Source organism: Bos mutus, chromosome 10 (assembly GCF_027580195.1).
Source record: "Bos mutus isolate GX-2022 chromosome 10, NWIPB_WYAK_1.1, whole genome shotgun sequence".
In the NCBI taxonomy this organism is placed as follows: domain Eukaryota; kingdom Metazoa; phylum Chordata; class Mammalia; order Artiodactyla; family Bovidae; genus Bos; species Bos mutus.
Genome location: NC_091626.1, coordinates 12,145,975 through 12,162,063, shown reverse-complemented (window position 1 = coordinate 12,162,063; position 16,089 = coordinate 12,145,975). Strand labels below are relative to the sequence as shown.

The 16,089-nt window shown below is 36.2% G+C and overlaps 1 protein-coding gene across 4 annotated transcripts in view; it reads left to right on the top strand.

The window, feature by feature from the left end:
* DENND4A (DENN domain containing 4A) overlaps window positions 1-16,089 on the top strand; it is a 126,732-nt gene that overhangs the window by 44,278 nt on the left and 66,365 nt on the right. For all 4 annotated transcript variants that reach the window (XM_070377303.1, XM_070377306.1, XM_070377302.1 and 1 more), the window contains one exon: window positions 15,523-15,592. In XM_070377303.1, coding sequence (XP_070233404.1) covers window positions 15,523-15,592 — 70 coding nt within the window. The remainder of the gene's footprint in view (window positions 1-15,522; window positions 15,593-16,089) is intronic.

Genomic DNA, 16,089 nt, shown 5'->3' with positions numbered 1-16,089 from the left:
TCTTGATAACTGTGGCTTTGTAGTAGAGCCTGAAGTCAGGTAGGTTGATTCCTCCAGTTCCATTTTTCTTTCTCAAGATCGCTTTGGCTATTCGAGGTTTTTGTATTTCCATACAAATTGTGAAATTATTTGTTCTAGCTCTGTGAAGAATACTGTTGGTAGCTTGATAGGGATTGCATTGAATCTATAAATTGCTTTGGGTAGTATACTCATTTTCACTATATTGATTCTTCAATCCATGAACATGGTATATTTCTCCATCTATTAGTGTCCTCTTTGATTTCTTTCACCAGTGTTTTATAGTTTTCTATATATAGGTCTTTAGTTTCTTTAGGTAGATATATTCCTAAGTATTTTATTCTCTTCGTTGCAATGGTGAATGGAATTGTTTCCTTAATTTCTCTTTCTGTTTTCTCATTATTAGTGTATAGGAATGCAAGGGATTTCTGTGTGTTGATTTTATATCCTGCAACTTTACTATAATCATTGATTAGTTCTAGTAATTTTCTGGTGGAGTCTTTAGGGTTTTCTATGTAGAGGATCATGTCATCTGCAAATAGTGAGAGTTTTACTTCTTCTTTTCCAATTTGGATTCCTTTTATTTCTTTTTCTGCTCTGATTGCTGTAGCCAAAACTTCAAAACTATGTTGAATAGTAATGGTGAAAGTGGGCACCCTTGTTTTGTTCCTGACTTTAGAGGAAATGCTTTCAATTTTTCACCATTGAGGATAATGTTTGCTGTGGGTTTGTCATATATAGCTTTTATTATGTTGAGGTATGTTCCTTCTATTCCTGCTTTCTGGAGAGTTTTTATCATAAATGGGTGTTGAATTTTGTCAAAGGCTTTCTCTGCATCTATTGAGATAATCATATGGTTTTGTTTTTCAATTTGTTAATGTAGTGTATTACATTGATTGATTTGCGGATATTGAAGAATCCTTGCATCCCTGGGATAAAGCCCACTTGGTCATGGTGTATGATCTTTTAATGTGTTGTTGGATTCTGATTGCTAGAATTTTGTTTAGGATTTTTGCATCTATGTTCATCAGTGATATTGGCCTATAGTTTTCTTTTTTTTGTGGCATCTTTGTCAGGTTTTGGTATTAGGGTGATGGTGGCCTCATAGAATGAGTTTGGAAGTTTACCTTCCTCTGCAATTTTCTGGAAGAGTTTGAGCAGGATAGGTGTTAGCTCTTCTCTAAATTTTTGGTAGAATTCAGCTGTGAAGCCGTCTGGACCTGGGCTTTTGTTTGCTGGAAGATTTTTGATTACAGTTTCAATTTCCATGCTTGTGATGGGTCTGTTAAGGTTTTCTATTTCTTCCTGGTCGAGTTTTGGAAAGTTGTACTTTTCTAAGAATTTGTCCATTTCTTCCTCGTTGTCCATTTTATTGGCATATAATTGTTGATAATAGTCTCTTATGATCCTTTGTATTTCTATGTTGTCTGTTGTGATCTCTCCACTGTCATTTCTAATTTTATTGATTTGATTTTTCTCCCTTTGTTTCTTGATGAGTCTGGCTAATGGTTTGTCAATTTTATTTATCCTTTCAAAGAACCAGCTTTTGGCTTTGTTGATTTTTTGCTATGGTCTCTTTTGTTTCTTTTGCATTTATTTCTGCTCTAATTTTTAAGATTTCTTTCCTTCTACTAACCCTGGGGTTCTTCATTTCTTCCTTTTCTAGTTGTTTGAGGTGTAGAGTTAGGTTATTTATTTGACTTTTTTCTTGTTTCTTGAGGTGTGCCTGTATTGCTATGAACTTTCCCCTTAGGACTGCTTTTACTGTGTCCCACAGGTTTTGGGTTGTTGTGTTTTCATTTTCATTCGTTTCTATGCAAATTTTGATTTCTTTTTGATTTCTTCTGTGATTTGTTTGTTATTCAGCAGCGTGTTGTTCAGCCTCCATATGTTGGAATTTTTAATAGTTTTTCTCCTGTAATTGAGATCTAATCTTACTGCATTGTGGTCAGAAAAGATGCTTGGAATGATTTCTATTTTTTGAATTTACCAAGGCTAGCTTTATGGCCCAGGATGTGATCTATCCTGGAGAAGGTTCCATAATGCGCTTGAGAAAAAGGTGAAATTCATTGTTTTGGGATGAAATGTCCTATAGATATCAATTAGGTCTAACTGGTCTATTGTATCGTTTAAAGTTTGTGTTTCCTTATTAATTTTCTGTTTAGTTGATCTATCCATAGGTGTGAGTGGGGTATTAAAGTCTCCCACTATTATTGTGTTATTGTTAATTTCTCCTTTCATACTTGTTAGCATTTGTCTTACATACTGCGGTGCTCCGTGTTAGGTGCATATATATTTATAATTGTTATATCTTCTTCTTGGATTGATCCTTTGATCATTATGTAGTGACCTTCTTTGTCTCTTTTCACAGCCTTTGTTTTAAAGTCTATTTTATCTGATATGAGTATTGCTACTCCTGCTTTCTTTTGGTCCCTATTTGCATGGAAAATCTTTTTCCAGCCCTTCACTTTCAGTCTGTATGTGTCCCCTGTTTTGAGGTGGGTCTCCTGTAGACAACATATGTAGGGTCTTGTTTTTGTATCCATTCAGCCAGTCTTTGTCTTTTGGTTGGGGCATTCAACCCATTTACGTTTAAGGTAATTACTGATAAGTATGATCCGTTGCCATTTACTTTATTGTTTGGGGTTGAATTTATACACCATTTTTGTGTTTCCTGTCTAGAGAATATCCTTTAGTATTTGTTGTAGAGCTGGTTTGGTGGTGCAGAATTCTCTCAGCTTTTGCTTATCTGAGAAGCTTTTGATTTCTCCTTCATACTTGAATGAAATCCTTGCTGGGTACAATAATCTGGGCTGTAGGTTATTTTCTTTCATCATTTTAAGTATGTCTTGCCATTCCCTCCTGGCTTGAAGAGTTTCTATTGAAAGATCAGCTGTTATCCTTATGGGAATTCCCTTGTGTGTTATTTGTTGTTTTTTCCCTTGCTGCTTTTAATATTTGTTCTTTGTGTTTGATCTTTGTTAATTTGAGTAATATGTGTCTTGGGGTGTTTCACTTTTTTATCCTGTTTGGGATTCTCTGGGTTTCTTGGACTTGGGTGATTATTTCCTTCCCCAGTTTAGGGAAGTTTTCCACTATTATCTCCTCAAGTATTTTCTCATGGTCTTTCTTTTTGTCTTCTTCTTCTGGAACCCCTATGATTCGAATGTTGTAGCGTTTAATATTGTCCTGGAGGTCTCTGAGATTGTCCTCATTTCTTTTAATTCGTTTTCTTTTATTCTCTCTGATTCATTTATTTCTACCATTCTATCTTCTAATTCACTAATCCTATCTTCTGCCTCTGTTATTCTACTATTTGTTGCCTCCAGAGTGTTTTTAATTTCATTTATTGCATTATTCATTGTATATTGACTCTTTTTTTTATTTCTTCTAGGTCCTTGTTAAACCTTTCTTGCATCTTCTCAATCCTTGTCTCAAGCTATTTATCTGTGATTCCATTTTAATTTCTAGATTTTGGATCAATTTCACTATCATTATTCAAATTCTTTATCAGGTAGATTCCCTATCTCTTCCTCTTTTGTTTGGTTTGGTGGGCATTTATCCTGTTCCTTTATCTGCTGGCTATTCCTCTGTCTCTTCATCTTGTTTAAATTGCTGAGTATGGGTGTCCTTTCTGTATTCTGGCAGTTTGTGGAGTTCTCTTTATTGTGGCTATTCCTCACTGTGTGTGGGTTTGTACAGGTGGCTTGTCAAGGTTTCCTGGTTAGGGAAGCTTGTGTCAGTGTTCTGATGGGTGGAACTGTATTTCTTCTCTTTGTTCAGTCGCTGTGGGAGGGGGGAGGATGCTGCAAAGCAAATAACACTGGCGTGCGCTCACAGTGCCTCAGCCACACTGGGTCTGCCCCGCTCACTGCTGTAGCCTCCCTGCCCACACTGCTCGGGCTCTAGGTTGTTCCGCCGGGAACAATCCAAGGCTGGCCCTGGGTTGCATGTACCTCCCAGGTCCAAGCCACTCAGGTTCAGGCACTCGGATAGTCCTCAGAGGCGCAGACTCAGTTGGGCCTGAGTATTGTGCTCTTCCCAGGTCCGAGCAGCTCAAGTGATGAGGTGTTTGGCGGCGCCAATGCTGCGACTTATCGCCTCCCGCCACTCGGTTATCTGGGCGCAAAAACCGGCGCACCTTCTTAGGCAGATGTTAACCGTCCAGACCCCAAAAGTTTTTAGTTAGGAAAGAAGCCTGCTTACAGTTTTATAGATAATGTCTCTCTGGGGCTGCGATTGCCCCCTTCCGCTCTGGCTGCCTATCACGGAGGGGGGAAGGTCTGCAGCCGGCTATCTCTGTTCAATTCTTTGTTCCGTTACACAGGCCTGGCGGTCTTAGGTTGGGGCTGGCTTTGCGTAGTAGATATCCCACAGTCTGGTTTGTTAGCCCAAATTATTTCGCTCAGATAGTGCTCAGGGTATTCAGGCCAGATTCTTACTCTAAGCGATGCAGCCCAGCGCTCTCCTCCCTGCCCAGCCCCGCTTGTTAATGGCGCCTGCAGGCGTCTGCGCTGCTTCTCCACTGGGGAGTTACCGTAGGACTCGCAATCTTGAGTTTTAATTGTTTGTTTATTTTTTTCTTCCTGTTACGTTGCCCTCTGTGCTTCCAAAGCTCGGCACAGATTCGGCAGTGAGAAGGTTTCCTGGTGTTTGGAAACTTCTCTCTTTTTAAGACTCCCTTCCCGGGACGGAGCTCCGTCCCTCCCTCTTTTGTCTCTTTTTTTGTCTTTTTATATTTTTCCTACCTCCTTTCAAGAGTTGGATTGCTTTTCTGGGTGCCTGATGTCCTCTGCCGGCATTCAGAAGTTGTTTTGTGGAATTTACTCGACGTTTAAATGCTCTTTTGATGAATTTGTGGGGGAGAAAGTGTTCTCCCTGTCCTACTCCTCCGCCATCTTGGCTCCTCCCCTCACGTTTTGTTTTAAAAACAATCTTTAAAAAACATAAAAATCAGTCTTAGCTCAGTTGTACAAAAACAGGGCTTGGGTGGAATGCAGCCCATAGTTTGCCAGACCCCTGGTTTAACTGATCACTGCTTCCTCTGCTTCTTACAACCTGTTCTTCACATCACAGCAAGAAGGATCCTTTTAAAGCATAATTTAGATCATGTCTCTCCTGGGCTTACAACCCTCATGGTTTCCCATCTCACTCTTAGTAGTAAAAGCCAAAGCTCTTCCAGTAGTCTAAGGCCATTATGTATGATCTGTAATATCTCAGTTGTATCCTAAGAGTTATTTGAGCTATGTGATCCCTACTTGGATGACCATTTCTTGCCAACAGCCATTCATATACAAAATGCCCTATTCTTTGATGCCATCTTTGCATTTTTTTCTTTTTTATTTCTTAAAAAATAATCAGCCATAGGTATACAGATATCCCCTCCCTTTTGAACCTCCCTCCCATCTCCCTCCCCATCCCCTCCTCTAGGGTGATACAGAGCTCCTGTTTGAGTTTCTTGAACCATACAGCAAATTCCTGTTGGCTATCTGTTTTACATATGGTTATGTAAGTTGCCAAGTTACTTTTTCCATACATCTCACCCTCTCCTCCCCTCTGCCCATGTCCATAAGTCTGTTCTCTATGTCTGTTTCTCCATTGCTGCCCTGTAAACAAATTCTTCAGAACTATTTCTCTATATTCCATATATGTGTATTAGAATATGATATTTATCTTTTTCTTTCTGACTCACTTCACTCTGTATAATAGATAGGTTCATCTACCATCTGGGTTCATCCACCTCATCAGAACTGACTCAAATGTGTTCCTTTTTATGGCTGATTAATATTCCATTGTGTATTTGTACCACAGCTTCTTTATCCATTCATCTGTCAATGGGCATCTAGGTTGATTCCATGTTCTAGCTATGGTAAATGGTGCTGCAATGAACAACAGGATACATGTATCTTTTTCAACGCTGGTTTCCTCAGGGTATATGCCTAGGAGTGGGATTGCTGGATCATATGGTGGTTTTATTCCTAGTTTTTTAAGGAATCTCCATACCATCTTCCATAGTGGCTGTATCAGTTTACACTCTCACCAATAGTGCAAGAACATTCCCTTTTCTCCACACCCTCTCCAGTATTTATTGTTTGTAGACTTTTTAATGGTCAGACCATTCTGATCGTGTGAGGTGATATCTCATTGTAGTTTTGATTTGCATTTCTTTAATAATGAGCGGTGTTGAGCATCTTTTCATGTGTTTGTTAGCCATCTGTATGTCCTCTTTGAAGAAATGTCTGTTTAGGTTTTTTCCCACTTTTTGATTGAGTTGTTTGTCTTCCTGGTATTGAGTTGTATGAGCTGCTTATATATTTTGGAAATTAATCCTTTGTCAGTTGTTTCATTTGCTATTATTTTCTCCCATTCCGAGGGTCGTCTTTTCACCTTGCTCATAGTTTCCTTTGCTGTGCAAAAGCTTTCAGGTCCCACTTGTTTGCTGCTGGTAAGTCACTTCAGTCATGTCTGACTCTGTGCGACCCTATGGACAGCCGCCCACCAGGCTCCTCTGCCCACAGGATTCTCTAGGCAAGAATACTGGAGTGGGTTGCCATTTCCTTCTCCACCTACTTGTTTACTTTTATTTCAATTACTGTAGGAGGTGGGTCATAGAGGATCTTGCTTTGATTTATGTCATTGAGTGTTCTGCCTATGTTTTCCTCTAAGAGTTTTTTAGTTTCTGGTCTTATATTTAGGTCTTTAATCCATTTTGAGTTTATCTTTGAGTGTGGTGTTAGGAAGTGTTCTCATTTCATTATTTTACGTGTAGCTGTCCAGTTTTCCCAGCACCATTTATTGAAGAGCTGTCTTTGCCCCATTGTATATTCTTGCCTCCTTTGTAAAAAATATGGTACACACAGGTGCATGAGTTTATTTCTGGGCTTTCTATCTTGTTCCATTGGTCTGTATTTCTGTTTTTGTGCAGTACCATACTGTCTTGATGACTGTAGCTTTGTATTACAATCTGAAGTCAGGAAGGTTGATTCCTCCAGCTCCATTCTTATTTCTCAAGACTGCTTTGGCTATTTGGGGTCTTCTGTGTTTCCATATGAATTGTGAAATTTTTTCTGCTAGTTTTGTGAAAAATGCCATTGGTTATTTGATAGGGATCTCACTGAATCTGTAGATTGTGTTTGGTAGTATAGTCATTTTCACAATATTGATTCTTCCTACCCAGGAACATAGAATATCTCTCCATATGTTTATGTCATCTTTGATTTCTTTCATCAGTGTCCTATAATTTTCTGTGTACAGTTCTTTTGTCTCCTTAGGTAAGTTTATTCCTAGATATTTAATTGTTTTTGTTGCAATGGTGAATGGGATTGATTCCTTAATTTCTCTTTGTGATTTTTCATTGTTAGTATATAGTAATGCAAGTGATTACTGTGTATTGATTTTGTGTCCTGCAACTTTGCTAAATTCACTGATTAGCTCTAATAATTTTCTGATACTATCTTTAGGGTTTTCTATGTACAGTATCATGTTATCTGCAAACAGTGAGAGTTTTACTTCCTCTTTTCTGATCTGGATTCCTTTTATTTCATTTTCTTCTCTGATTGCTGTAGCTAGGACTTCCAGAACTATGTTGAATAATAGTGATGAAAGTGGACACCCTTGTCTTGTTCCTGATCTTAGGGGGAATGCTTTCAGTTTTTCACCATTGAGAATAATGTTTGCTGTAGGCTTATCATATATGGCCTTTACTATGTTGAGGTAGGTTCCTTCTATGCCCACTTTTTGAAGAGTTTTAATCATAAATGGGTGCTGAATTTTGTCAAAGGCTTTTTGTGCATCTATTGAGGTTATCATATGGTTTTTATCTTTCAATTTGTTAATATGGTGTATCACATTGATTCATTTGCAAATATTGAAGAATCCTTGCATTCCTGGAATAAACTCAACTAGATCATGGTATATGAGCTTTTTGATGTGTTGCTGAATTCTGTTTGCTAAAATTTTGTTGAGGATTTTTGCATCTATGTTCATCAGTGATATTGGCCTGTAGTTTTCTTTTTTTGTGTTGTCTTTGTCTGGTTTTGGTATCAGGGTGATGTTGCCACGTAGAATGAGTTTGAAAGTACTCCTTCCTCTGTAATTTTTGAAAGAGTTTTAGAAGGATAAGCATTAGCTCTTCTCTAAACGTTTGGTAGTATTCTCCTGTGAAGCCATCTAGTCCTGGGCTTTTGTTTTTGGGGAGATTTTTGATCACAGCTTCCATTTCAGTGCTTGTAATTGAGTTGTTCATAATTTCGATTTCTTCCTGGTTGAGTCTTGAAAGATTGAACTTTTCTAAGAATCTGTCCATTTCTTCCAGATTATCCATTTTATTGCCATATAATTGTTCATAATAGTCTCATAATCCTTTGTATTTCTGCATTGTCTGTTGTAACCTCTCCTTTTTCATTTCTAATTTTGTTGATTTGATTCTTCCCTCTTTTTTTCTTGATGAGTCTGGCTAAAGGTTTTTCAGTTTTGTTTATCTTCTCAAAGAACCAGCTTTTAATTTTATTAATTTTTACTATTATTTATTTCATTTCTTTTTCATTTATTTCTGCTCAGATCTTTATGATTTCATTCCTTCTAATTTGGGGTTTTTTTGTTCTTCTTTTTCCAGTTGTTTTAGGTGTAAAGTTAGGCTGTCTATTCGATGTTTTTCTTGTTTCTTGAGGTAGTATTGTATTGCTATAAATTTCCCTCTTAGGACTGCTTTTTCTGCATCCCATAAGTTTTGAGTTGTTCTGTTTTCATTGTCATTTGTTTCTAGAAATTTTTTTATTTCCCTTTTGATTTCTTCAGTAACCACTTGGTTATTTAAAAATGTGTTGTTTCATCTCCATGTGTTTGTGTTTCTTACAGTGTTTTTCTTGTAATTGATATGTAGTCTTATAGTGTTGTGGTCAGAAGTTTCTTGATATGATTTCAATTTTCTTAAATTTACTGAGGTTTGATTTGTGACCCAAGATGTGGTCTATCCTGGAGAATGTTCCTTGTGCACTTGAGAAGAAGGTGTATTCTTCTGCCTTTGGATGGAATGTCCTGAAGATATCAGTGAGATCCATCTCATCTAATGTATCATTTAAGACTTGTGTTTCCTTATTAATTTTCTGTTTTGATGATCTGTCCATTGGTGTGAGTTGGGTGTTAGTCTCCTACTATTATTGTGTTACTGTCAACTTTTTCTTTTATGTTTGTTAGTGTTTGTCTTATGTATTGAGGTGCTCCTATGTTGGATGCATAGATATTTATAATTGTTGTATCTTTCTCTTGGATTGATCTCTTGATCATTATGTAGCGTCCTTCCTTATCTCTTCTAATCTTCTTTATTTTAAGGTCTATTTTGTCTGATACAGGGATTGCTACTCCAGCTTTCTTTTGCTTCCCATTTTCATGGAATATATTTTTCCATCCTCTCACTTTCAGTCTATATGTGTCTTGAGGTCTGAAGTGGGTTTCTTGTAGACAGCATATATATGGGTCTTGTTTTTTAATCCATTCAGCCAGTCTATGTCTTTTGCTTGGAACATTTAATCCATTTACATTTAAAGTAATTATCCATATATATGTTCCTGTTGCCATTTTCTTAATTGTTTGGGGTTGATTTTGTAGATCTTTTTTCTTCTCTTGTATTTCTTGACTATGTAAGTCCATTTAACATTTGTTGTAAAGCTGGTTTGCTGGTACTGAATTCTCTTAACTTTCACTTGTCTGAAAAGCTTTTGATTTCTCCATCAATTTTGAATGAGATCCTTGCTGGGTACAGTAGTCTTGGTTGTAGATTTTTCCCTTTCAGAACTTTAAATGTATCCTGCCATTCCCTTCTGGCCTGCAGTCTGCTGAAAGATCAGCTGTTAAGTGTATGAGGTTTCCCTTGTATGTTACTTGTTGGTTCTCCCTCGCTGCTTTTAATATTCTTTCTTTGTGTTTAGTCTTTATTAGTTTGATTAGTTTGTGTCTTTGTGTGTTTCTTCTTGGGTTTATCCTGTGTGAGATTCTTTGTGCCTCTTGGACTTGATTAACTATTTCCTTTTCCATGTTGGGGAAAATTTCAACTATAATCTCTTCAAAAATTTTCCCATAACCTTTCTTTTTCTCTTCTTCTGGGACCCCTATTATTTGAATGTTGGTGTGTTTGATATTGTCCCAGAGGTCTCTGAGAGTATCCTCGGTTCTTTTCATTCTTTTTACTTTATTCTGCTCTTCGGAAGTTATTTCTTCCATTTTATCTTCCTGCTCACTGATTCATTCTTCTGCTTCTGATATTCTGCTATTGATTCCTTCCAGAGTGTTTTTAATCTCAGTAATTGTGTTGTTTGTCTCTGCATGTTTTTTCTTTAATTTTTCTAGGTCTTTGTTAATTGATGCTTTCATTTTCTCCATTTTGCTTTCAAGGTTTTTGATCATCTTTACTAGCATTATTCTGAATTCTGTTTCAGGTACTTTGCCTATTTCCTCTTCATTTATTTGGACTTCTGTGTTTCTAGTTTGTTTATTCATTTGTGTAGTATTTATCTGCCTTTTCATTATTATTTTTTTTAACTTATTGTATTTGAGGTCTCCTTTTCCCAGGCTTCAAGGTTGAATTCTTTCTTCCTTTTGGTTTCTGCCCGCTGGAGTTGGTCCAGTGGTTTGTGTAAGTTTCGTATAGGATAAGCTTTGTGTTGAGTTTTTGTTTGTTTTTCTTTCCTCTGATGGGCAAGGCTGAGTGAGGTGGTAATCCTATCCGCTGATGATTGGGTTTGTATTTTTGTTTTATTTGTTGTTTAGATGAGAGGTCCTTCACAGGGTGCTATTGGTGGTTGGGTGATGCTGGGTCTGTATTACAGTGGTTTCCTTTTTGTGAGTTCTTACTTTTTGATACCCCCTTGGGTTAGTTCTCTGATAGTCTAGGGTCTTGGAGTCAGTACTCCCACTCCAAAGGCTCAGGGCTTGGTCTTGGAGCTCATGTAACTGAAGGAATACTTGAACAGGAAGCACACATGATCTCCAGTGATACTGGTGTCACCACACAACTCCACTCAGGAGTTTGAAAATTCCAAGCCATTTTTGCTTCTGGTCTTTGCCTGAGATGTTACTTCTGAAACCTCCTCCTCTATCCATTTTCTGTCCCGTGCTTGCATTTTGATTTGTTGATGAAGTGTGGCAATGGAAAGATTATGGTGCAGGAAGAAGATCACGGTAGCGAGTGAGTTTTAAAAGCCTTATATGGTACTGATAGTGATGGCAGAAAGGGTTTTTGAACTTTTTTGTAATATAATGTCTAGCTTAACCTCATTTCAAATTTGGTTTAGTATTTTAGCAAGGCTGTTCAGGCTCAAAGATACTTGCCATTTTCCCATTAGTGATTTTTCCCTTTATTTTATAGATTTGCTCGTTTTAGATTGAAAGTAAATTTTTTGGAACCATTACTAGGTCTTATTAACCAAAGTGTTCAAGGTAGACTTGTTACATTGAAACCAAAACCAGAGACATAAGTTTCTGTTTTTCCTTACCCTGGTGTATTGGTCCCAGTGTTGTCAGAGTATTAATTCTCTCCTGGAAGAGTATAAAAGAAAAGAGAGAGAGAGTGTAACCTAGTGTGAACAGAATGGACTCCAGCTAACCTGCTGTATTTGCATTCCAGATACATGTCTTGGACAGGTTCTTTGACTTTCTGTGCTTCAGTTTCCTCATCATGAAACAAAGATAAAGTAGTGTTTTATCACAGGCTTTTTGTGAAGATTAAATGTTTACTATTTGTAAAGAACGTAGGATAGTGCCTGGCACGTAGTAAGTGCTATACAAAAGTTAGCTATTAATTACTCCTTAGTTAACTCTGCCTTTTCAATCCCTTCTGTGTGTATTTAATGACTGAGAAGGAGCTTTTCTTTTGTTGCTGTTGTTGTTTAGTTTTGAGATATAATTAACATACAATAAGGAAGAACTTTTATTTTTGCCCAATGTTTAAGTTCCTCTTAGTTCCCTTAAGAAACATTATAGGAATAAAAACCTCTTAGATGTTTATTTCTTTACTCTTAAATCTAGTTATCAGTCCTAAATGTAGAGAAACTGTCCTGATCTTAGTGGTTGGTGTCTTTTTTAAGCAATGGGTTGTGGTTTATATCTATTAACAATCTCTGTTTCTATTGTCTATAAGGTAGTAAAAGTAAATTTAGATCTTCAGAGTAGACATACAATGACTTCTAACTCTTTCAGAAATACTAAAATAGACATGCAATGCAGGAAACTTCTTTTCATATCTGTTGATTGTGTATATAATCAGGAAATGGTTAGGAATAAATTACTGATGTGTTGATAATGCTCAGGAGTATAGTTATATTATAGATTATTCTTGGTTTGGGGAGATTAGGTAGGTTGAATGAAAGCATCTTCTAGTTTTTGAAACCAGGAGAAAATAAACCTAAAAAACAAAAAACTGAAGAAAAAAAAAAAAGAATGAAACCAATCTAATGAACATGAGGAAATGGATATTGAATCTTTCTTCAAATTCCTACATGATTTTTCTACCAGGCTTACAACTTTGGTCTCAAAATATATTTCCCCTACTTCTCCAACCTCCCATTAAAAGTTTATGGGAAAAGTTTTCAAGAATGACTAGTTTTTAAGCTTTGGATCATAAGCCCTAAGTGATTTGGACTTTGATTGTTTAGAATAGAATGATAATATTTAGAGCTGGAAGAGAATTTAAGAATGTCATGTTGTCCAAAACTGCGAAAATGTGTAGTTAAGGATATTTAGACCTGGTGCTTTGATGCACACAGCAAATGTTTGGACTAATTTGGGATGTTTCCCTCAGTTTTTGACTCATTGAGAGTATTTTTTTTAATACTCTGTACAAATGGTTCTTGTTTTACAGCCTTTCAAGAATGTCAGTACTTGATTTAGCAAGTTTACTTAGAAAAGCAGAGTTATTAACCAAGCAAATAGTTAAATCATGTACGTAATTCCAGAAGTAATGTTTTTGCCATGGCAAACCACAGTATGGATATTTTATGGGTTAAACATTTAAAATATTTTAAGAACAACAGCCCTTCCTACTGTCTTTTTTGCTGAACCTTTTTATAAAAAAAAATTTAGAAAATGTTCTCATATTTAGTTTTTATATCCATGGCTCTTTTCTTCCAGGGCCTTATAACTTTTACTTTATCTCTAAGTCCTTGTGTTTTATTTTAGGATATTCCTTTTGGTTTCCACCACATCCACATGGTCATATATAGTTCTCTTTTTATCATCAAAAAGGTTACTGAAGGCTTTTTGTTATCTTTACAAATTTGGCTTATTAGGAACTGGAGTTGGGACTTTGCTATACAGGACCTTTTATAAAATTTTTACCACCAAAAAAACTAAAGGCCCAATCTGCTGACATTCATAATATCCACTTGAATTTATACATCCCTTCTTTTGATGTGAAAATATTAAAATTTTTATTAGAATCAAAATCTAACAGAGTAACAAGTATAACTTAATGTCCAAATAAGTATGATTTAACATACTAATCTGCTTGGGGACATATTAAAAAAGTTTAAAAAAGTGGGAAATTTCTGGGTGAGGAGCTAACTTACCGCAACATTGTTCATAACCACACCCTGGAGAGGAAGCAACCTAAATGTCCCTCAGTAAGGGAATGGATAACGTAAATTGTTTCATTAATGGAATACTATCTACCAGTTGAAGTGAAGAAAGTAGATCTGTATCAATTTTACTAATTCTCAAAAACATTTTGATGAGTGAGAAAGCAAGCCATAAAGGCATGTATTCAACACTTCACCATTTATGTAAAGTTATAAAGCATATAACATAATGATATATACTTAAAGATGTATATATTTACATAGTAGAAATTTTAAAAATGCATGTGAATGAAATGCACTAGCTTCAGGCCAATAGTTAACTCAGAGGACAGAAAGGAATGGAAGATGAGGCTTTAGTTAAATCTGTAATTTTTTTGTTTATACATTAAAATACTGGAAGCAAATATGGTCATTGTTAACATTTAAAGCTGGGTGATAAGTAAATGGGTGTTTTTATGGTAGTCTCTTAATATATTTAAAATGTATTTCTTAAAGTAAGTGTATTTTCTTTATATATATTTGTTCTCAGTGCTAAGTATCTGTCCTCATGTACTGACTGGTCCATGCAAGCACTCTCCATCGTATGCACAAACACATCACCTCACATTCATTCCTTTAACAAGTATTTATTAAGTATTTTTATATAATAGGTTTTTTATATAATAGGTACTGTTGTGGGTGCTCCAGATACAGCAGTGAGCAAAACAAAGCTTCTACCATCATGGAGCTTATTATATTCTAGTGGTGGGAGGCAGATAATAAATAACAAAATATGCTATATGCCAAATGGTGGTCAGTGCTATGTATGGAGGAAAACAACAGCAACAACAAGAGAGGGGCAATAAGGAGGACCAAGGAAGGGAGAGGGAGACGGTATTGCATAAGAAGTGATGAAAGGAGGGCTGTCTAATAAAGTGACGTTTGAGTTGAAACCTAAAGGAAGTATGTTTTGTGAGTGTATCTGTAATCACCTCTTGTCAGTGGTGGCGTCTTCTAAGTTACACATCCATTTCTGGCTTCTCACCTTACCTCCATTTGACTCTACACTTGGATGTCTAATAGATGTTTCCAAACTTACTGTGTCTGAATCTCCTTTACTCTCAGATTTGCTTTACCCGCAGTCTTCTCCATCTCCTTTGGGGACTAGGAATTTGAGACTCTTTTGGAAATAGCTATTATTTAAAAGTGTGGTACCAAACAGATGAGATCCTTTAGAGAAAGTAAAGAAGAGACCACATTTAATGATCAGGAAAAGAGAGGATTCTACAAGGGAGATTGAGGACTGGCCAGAGATGTGGTGGTGAGGGACCAGGAGAGTGTGATGCTTCAAAAGCCAAGAAAGAAAAATGTTTCAGGAAGGGGGTCATTAGTGATATCAAAATCTGTTGAGAGACTGAAAAAGATGAAGACTAAGAATTGACTATTAGAATTGGTATCATTAAAGTTTTTAAGGTGTTCTTTTAAAAAATGGTGGGATTAAAACCTGGTTTGGAATAGATTCATGACAGAATAGGAAATAGGGAAATGGATATGGCGAATTACAACTCTTGAGTTTGGTATAAAAAACTGTGAAAAATCTGGCAATATCTGAAAGGTGCTGTAGAATCAAAAGGAAGGTCTACATCCACATGAGTGGATATTTCTTGTTTTTCATTTCTGTCCAAAGTTTGAACTTGGAATAAAATCTAAATTGTTGTGGCTCGGTTTTGTTTTAAATAGTTGTTTTCCTCATGTTATTTCTGTTGCAAGGAGAAAATACATTAAATTTTATTTCTGAAAGAAAATTGGGCAATAACTCCAATAAAACGCCAGCAAAATAACCAACTGAAAATAAAAAGAAATCCATCATTACATACTGCAGAAATCAAAGAGATTCTATTAAGTTACTGCCTTTTTAAAGTTTAATGATATTTCTTTTATTTTTTTTCAAATTCAGTGGGGATCAGCAGTATACTTATGTTATAAAAAATCAGTGGCAAAGACTAACACTATATCTTACAAAGCTGGTAAGTATAATTTTTCATGGAATACTTAATATATAATGTATTATGGGACCAATAAGATTAAAGAAAAAAAAACTGTCTTAAAATGCGTTGTCAGGACTGAGACTATAACACACGTCTTTTGATTGTTTTGTCTTTATCCATACGTTATTGGATGCTTAGTGGAATATTAATTTTAAAAGAAGGTAAGGTTTTTTTTAAAATAATAGGTTTAAGTAAATAATAAGTAGATATCATTCTCTCAAAGTCTTAACTCAGAAAATGTGAGGAAAATATTTATGTTCCTTTTGAATTAGTTTCCTTAATATTTATACAGCTACTGTACTGTGTGAACGTTAGTCATGTCTGACTCTTTTGTGACTCCATGGACTGTAACCCATCAGGCTTCTCTGTTCGTGGGATTTTTCAGGAGAGAACACTGGAGTGGGTTGCCATTTCCCTCTCTAGGAAATCTTCCTGACCCAGGGATCTAACCTGAATCTCTTGTGTCTCCTACACTG